At 39.9% G+C, this 6,000-nt stretch overlaps 1 protein-coding gene across 1 annotated transcript in view; it reads left to right on the top strand.

Annotated features, from left to right (window-relative positions):
• The window catches only part of CACNA2D1 (calcium voltage-gated channel auxiliary subunit alpha2delta 1), a 437,349-nt gene extending 433,260 nt beyond the window's left edge, over nucleotides 1-4,089 (top strand). The window contains exon 40 of the mRNA XM_056846470.1: nucleotides 3,667-4,089. Within this exon, the coding sequence (XP_056702448.1) occupies nucleotides 3,667-3,727 (61 nt within the window). The 3' untranslated portion in view covers nucleotides 3,728-4,089. The remainder of the gene's footprint in view (nucleotides 1-3,666) is intronic.
• Nucleotides 4,090-6,000: the final 1,911 nt, after the last annotated feature.

Below are 6,000 nucleotides of genomic sequence, written 5' to 3' on the forward strand. Positions count from 1 at the left end.
GGGCCTTAATGAAGTGTTGATGCCATAGAGATGAAAATCCCCAAGCCTCCCTTCGCTCACCCATATTTCCTCCCAGGTTCAGCACTTATTGAAAATGCATGGTATCCGTTTAATGATATAACATCCATGGCCCATGTTTCCTGTATCAGTAGTATGTTGTATCGTGCGATAAAGTCAGTAAAGCACGTATCTCTAGCAGATGCTGCCCACCCGGCCACATTCCAAGTTAGGAGGGTGACCTTGTGCTGGTTACTTAGCTGTCAGGTGTCTCTTTTCCTCAAGCGGGGCTCGCGAGGCACCTTGTTCCAACATAGGCACCGCATGAATTAAGGATGTGTGGACTGCAAAATGTGGGTCGTTAGCGAGCATCTATCCAATTTCTTGCCCGTGAGGGGCAGCATTTACTTTACCCTGCCAAGGCTGTAATAATGGAAACTGGACCTTCTGTGTAGGTAAATTGATCTGTACCTCCAAGGTTTCCTGGGGCCCAATTGCATTAGTCTGGGCCCCATAGAAGTTCTGTAAGCCACAATTTGACTTTGGTTGATTTTCTGCTGCCTGGAGTTTTGTGCTCTCCTTGAAAATTGTTGGCGTAGAGCTAACATTACCGTCAGTGTCCTCACTGCCACTTAAGAGGGAGTCATGTAGATGAGCTTGTGATCTTCTTGCTAAGGGATTTTTAGTTATGTTGAATTGGTGGTGTATTTCTGGCTCCAGGACCCCTGTGCCTTGGACTGTAATTGCTGATTTGATATTTGCTAAAAAAAATTCTCATATCAGTGAGTTCTAATTCCATAAGTTCTTTTGAAAGAAACCTGAATGTTGCGAGTCATCTCTCTTGCTGCTGTTGACAGCTTTATTGCTTTCACTATGTGTGTTTGTTTTTATTTCCTTACCCATGACTGTTCTTCCCGTAATCAAGTCCTGCACTATCTCATCTTTAAAAACCCTCACCAGGTGAATAAAGTGGGTTCGCCACAAATAGTCACTCATTTGAAACAGCCTAGCAGGGAGAGCTGGTTTACTAAAAGTCATAAATAATCATTTGGTGTTTCTGAAGCTGGGCAGGAAATAAAACCTTTCCAAGTCTATTTTTCCATATTGACAGTTTAATAGTTGAGATAGGGAAGTCTTAATGGCCCTTCGGTTGATCCATCCTTGTGCATTATAATGAATTTCCAGCATTATTTGATTTTTTCCCCAAAATTCGACAAGAGCTAGTTAATTCCGGGGTTTTGGCTAGCATTACCTGATTGCTGACGTATGCCTGATTTACTGTCCTTTTAACCCCTTGAAAGTATGGAGTGGAGCAGTGCAATTCAAGGTTTTTCTGTATGCTGCCTACTTTGGCTGCAATTTCATTTAGCCACTGTAATATAATACTCATTGTTTCAGCAGACATCATGCAAATTTCTTGGTACAACTGTGGCTTTAAACTTTGGGAGGGGCTAAAGACATTTCCCAACATACTGACTTCTCTGTCTTCTCTGTAATCTTGTTCTAACAGATTACTTGAGGTCAATATAGTCTTATTCTGTTCCGCTTCTGTAATGGGCAGAAAGGCATCAGTCCTTACCTGTTTATCTGCCTTGCCAGATTCATGCACTCCTGTGTAACTGCTTGGGCTATTCCGAGTTCTTTTTTTCCCTTTGGCATCTCGGTCCATTTAAGGTAAATTATAAGAGGTAAAATCTCTTGTAATTCGGGAGCTCTTTCTGTTAGCTGTTAACATGCCGACGCCATCTTCCCTTCCAATGCTTGTTTTCTAGAAATGCAACTGTTAGGTGCTTCAGTGACATCTCAATGGAATGTATTATAATATCCTGTTTCAGACAGGGGGCAGGACCTTGGTTAGTTGAGGATAGATCTATACATGACACTGGAAATTCTATGAACAGGCTTGCAGCATTTTTCCCCCTGTTAAAAACTACATATGGGATGAAGGTCTGGTTCAGATCAGGATCCCCACATGAAAGTGCCTTCCTTTTATACTGCTGTCCCTATCTGAAATAGCCTTGGGGAACCATCACTTGATCAATTGAGGCAAATATCCAGGACTTTGCATCAGTGCTGTATATTTGTTCCTAAGGGCAGATAGTGGATCTGCAGGCCATTTTAGATTGCAAAAAAATGGTATGGGTTAAGAATTTAGTAGCAAGATGTGGCTAGATTCAAGACTTGGAAGTCTCAGTCAGGACCATGGCTAGCTCACTGTGACAACTCTAAGGAATTTAAGATTTATACTCGGGCAAGGATCTGGGCAGACTGAAGGCATAAGTCCTGTAGGTAAGGTGTGTGTCTGAATTGTCAAGTTCCTGGGGGTAGTTTTGCAGGATTAAAGGAGCCATGCTGTGGTCTGCACTATGGCACAGCTGAGATACTTCTTGTAGTTCCCTGACTATGTATGGCAAGGGTTTCCAGCCTCTTCTTTAATGAATGCTACTTCTGTCTAATGAAAAACTACCTCAAGATATTTCTCCCCCTCCCCACCCCAGCATGTTACCATGTTGTGTTCTGTCACAGCAGCAGCAGCAATGAATATGAGCGTAGCAGCAGAAAGGGAAAGCATGTGAAATAAGGGCTTTGTTAAAAAAAATACAGGCTAGGGCAGATCTCTCTACAGTCTTTTTCTGGGCCTTCTGGGTTTTTTTCCTCATGTACAGAGAGTGGAGCCATCACTGAAACTCCTCCTCTCCCTGCCTGGTGGTCTCTGGTTGAGGTTGTTTCCTCCTGAGAAAGTTCATGCAGCCAGACTGACTCCATCGTCTATGTCTTTAGGCCCATTCTCTGATAAATAGGGTGGTGGTCTCCAGGGCCAGAGCATGCTTTTCTTTTTTCAAGTTATCTGGTTTGCCAGTGTAGGGAGGATCTGGTTTACTATGGAGGCCATCCATGGTTTGTTCTGCACTGTTTCACTGAGGGAGGTGCATATCTTAGTTGTAGATTGCTGGTTCACTCACTGGCATATCCAGCTAAAAAGCATTGGAAAGAAAAGGCTTTGAAGAGCCACTCCCAATCTGAGTAGATCATTCTGGGCTAAATGGAATGCTAGTTTGACTTAGTGTAATACATCATCATACATTCATATAATGTTATTTCCCAATCCGCTGTGGTAGTTTGTGAAGCTATGGATTTGTCTTGAGGTTCTTTATTCTTTGAATGTGCATGCATATCTGCATGTATTTATTGTGAAGTACTCCAACAAGCCTGTGAATTTGTCTTTCTTTTGTGACGTTTTTATGTGATGTGTTCTATCACTTTTCAATGCATATTTAAGTTTGCAAATGTTTAGCTACTTAGCCCCGAAAAACAACTGAGACCAAAAATCATGCTTCAAGGAAATTACCTTTTTGCTTTACTGCATGTTGAAGATTGACACAGTTAGGTTGTGGCAAGTAGTGTTTGACAGATACCAGATGCTGGGTCTCTGATGTGAGAAGACCTTGGCACAACCGGCGTCCATTGATAAGGTAATCTGTAGGGAACTGAAAGAGCTGTATCTCCTTAGATATTAATGTTTTAGTGAACCTACTTAGAAGGGTGGTCCCTGTGAATCAGCCCTATAAGGATGTCACAAATGTCACCAGAAACAGCCCCTAACCTTCTTTCCTTCTGAGTAACATTTCAGCTAATACTGAATTTTTTGTTGTTGTCGTTTGGCTACAGGAGGATTCAAGAGACTGTGGCGGGGTCTCTGGACTCAGCCCATCGTTATGGTCAATGGTAGGAATACAGCTGATCCTGCTCTGGCTGTTATCTGGCAGCAGACATTGCCAGTTATGACCCTGTTGAAACCAAAACCTGGGTAACAAATCAAGATCCTGCCAAAATGTTAGCCTCCTTGCCCTTCCGTGTGGAAAAGGGGGGGGGGCTGTCTGCTCAGACTGCAGATGAATGGCAATGCCCATTACTTGATTCCTTCTTTGGGGAAGACTCTGAAGGCACCCACCGTGACTGCATGTTGGCGTGTCAGATCTGTAGATGTGTGTGGATGCTGCATCATCTAGGTCATCGGAACTGAATTCTATGTGTGCTGCTTTATTGAGGAAATGTGGTTTTTCGTGATTTTTGAAGACTTTTATGTAAAGGGCTCCCCTTTAATTCTCCCCCCCCCATGATTTCTGTTTATTTGATCTTCACTTTGAATCAGTTACACTCTTTATTCTGTAAAACCAATACTTGGTAAGGATTGGGGGAAACCCTGTCATTTATTTTCACACTCTTGTTTAGAATACTGGCATTATTAATGTCTGTTTCAACGTCACATGCAGAATAGACTTCAGTTTCATCCAGAATGGTTTCATTGAATGAGAACATTGGCTAGGCATCTGCAGAGGTTTCACCATAACTTACAATGCCTTATGATGAATTATATATTTTTTTCCTGATAAAAGTACTCTGAATGGATCATCAGCTAAGCTTGGATAGGTTCATGAAATGAATTAAAAAATGGAACGACATAATCCTGAAAGGTTCTCGAGAGTTTTATACTGCAACAGTGGAGGTGGTTTTCATCTCAGACTCAGTATCCATTCCTCGCTGCACAGTTGTTGGCGTCCACGTCATGATTCCTCTGATCAATCAAGCAGTTACTTACTGCTAGCCAAGTCCTCCAAAATGTTCAGATGAAAAGTTTGTGAATAAAAATGTCTTTGTGAATATTGAATGTTGGTTTCCAAGGGTATTTTGCATGAATATAAAGCTGTTGCTTTGCTGTTTTTATTTTTTAAGTTTGGGTTTTTTTGTTTTGTTTTTAACAGTAGAGTATAGGTTTTTTAAAAGGTAACTGAGTGATTCTTTTGTTGTGTGAAAAACCAAATATTGCAGTGTGATGCAATTTAATCTTAAATTATTTATTGTTAAACAGATATCTGAATATACTGTGCAATGTAAACGCTGAAAAAGGGTATGTACGGTACATTTAGCTGTCTGCAAGAGATGAATTTTATACAGACAAAAACGTTCATCTAAAATCCTGTGTACAGGTATTTTTAGGAAATGAAATTGAATTACATGCACTTATTTTTGAAGTGTATGAATGCTCCAAATTGTACCTGGGGAAGTTTTCTCCCCACTAAAATTTTCACTTCTTAGTATCTGAAGGTAAAGCATCAAACATTTCTTATTTTACAGTACAGTAACAAAAATGTACTGGGAATCTAGACTTTCACCAAAATGGTAGCAAAACTTGAACGAATGGGAAGGCTTGAATGTGTATGGATGTATAGTGATACCTGGTTGTGAATAATTAAAAAAAAAACCTGTTTTATGCAAATCTGGTGAGAAATCAGTGGGTAAATTATGTTACAGTATAAAATATTGTAGCACAGGATAGAATATATTAGTCTCCTTTCCCCCTGGTTTTCAGACCTAGCCAGTATTGCAAGACAGATAAATAAATGAATGTACAACTTTGCTAATATTGGACAATTCTGCTGATAGCTGCAATATGCAATTATTTTCTTTTCATGATGGCAACCTGTTAAAATGCAAAATGCTGGTAAACTGTATGCTGACAAATGACTCTTATGGAGATTACAAACTCTTATGGAAATTAATGGGCATGCAGTAATACACCACAACAATTTATTTAAAAATCAATTTTAATTGGTCATGTGGTTTTAAATTTAAATGTCTGCTTTTAGTCATGCCCAGCACTGAATTTTTTTTTTAGTACTGTTGGTTCCATCTTAACTTTTAAAATCAAAGATGGTAGAAATGTGAAAAGCTGAGCAAAGTTCTTTGTTTGAAAATACATGAGGTCCGAAGAGTAAAAAAAAAAACAAATAGAAATGATTCTAAATTCTGCAGGAAAAGGAAATGATTTCAAAATGGCAAGTGAAGGATCATGGAAGAGTCTTATCCTTCTGCTGTCATTGCTGCAGCTTTGTTGTCTTTAGCCAATCATAAAGTCAAGATATTCCCTTATATTCAACAAATATTATCTTTATGATGATGGTATTCAGGAGGTAGTGAAGGGGGCTTATCATTTAAGATTGC

This window comes from Euleptes europaea, chromosome 3 (assembly GCF_029931775.1).
Source record: "Euleptes europaea isolate rEulEur1 chromosome 3, rEulEur1.hap1, whole genome shotgun sequence".
Classification (NCBI taxonomy): domain Eukaryota; kingdom Metazoa; phylum Chordata; class Lepidosauria; order Squamata; family Sphaerodactylidae; genus Euleptes; species Euleptes europaea.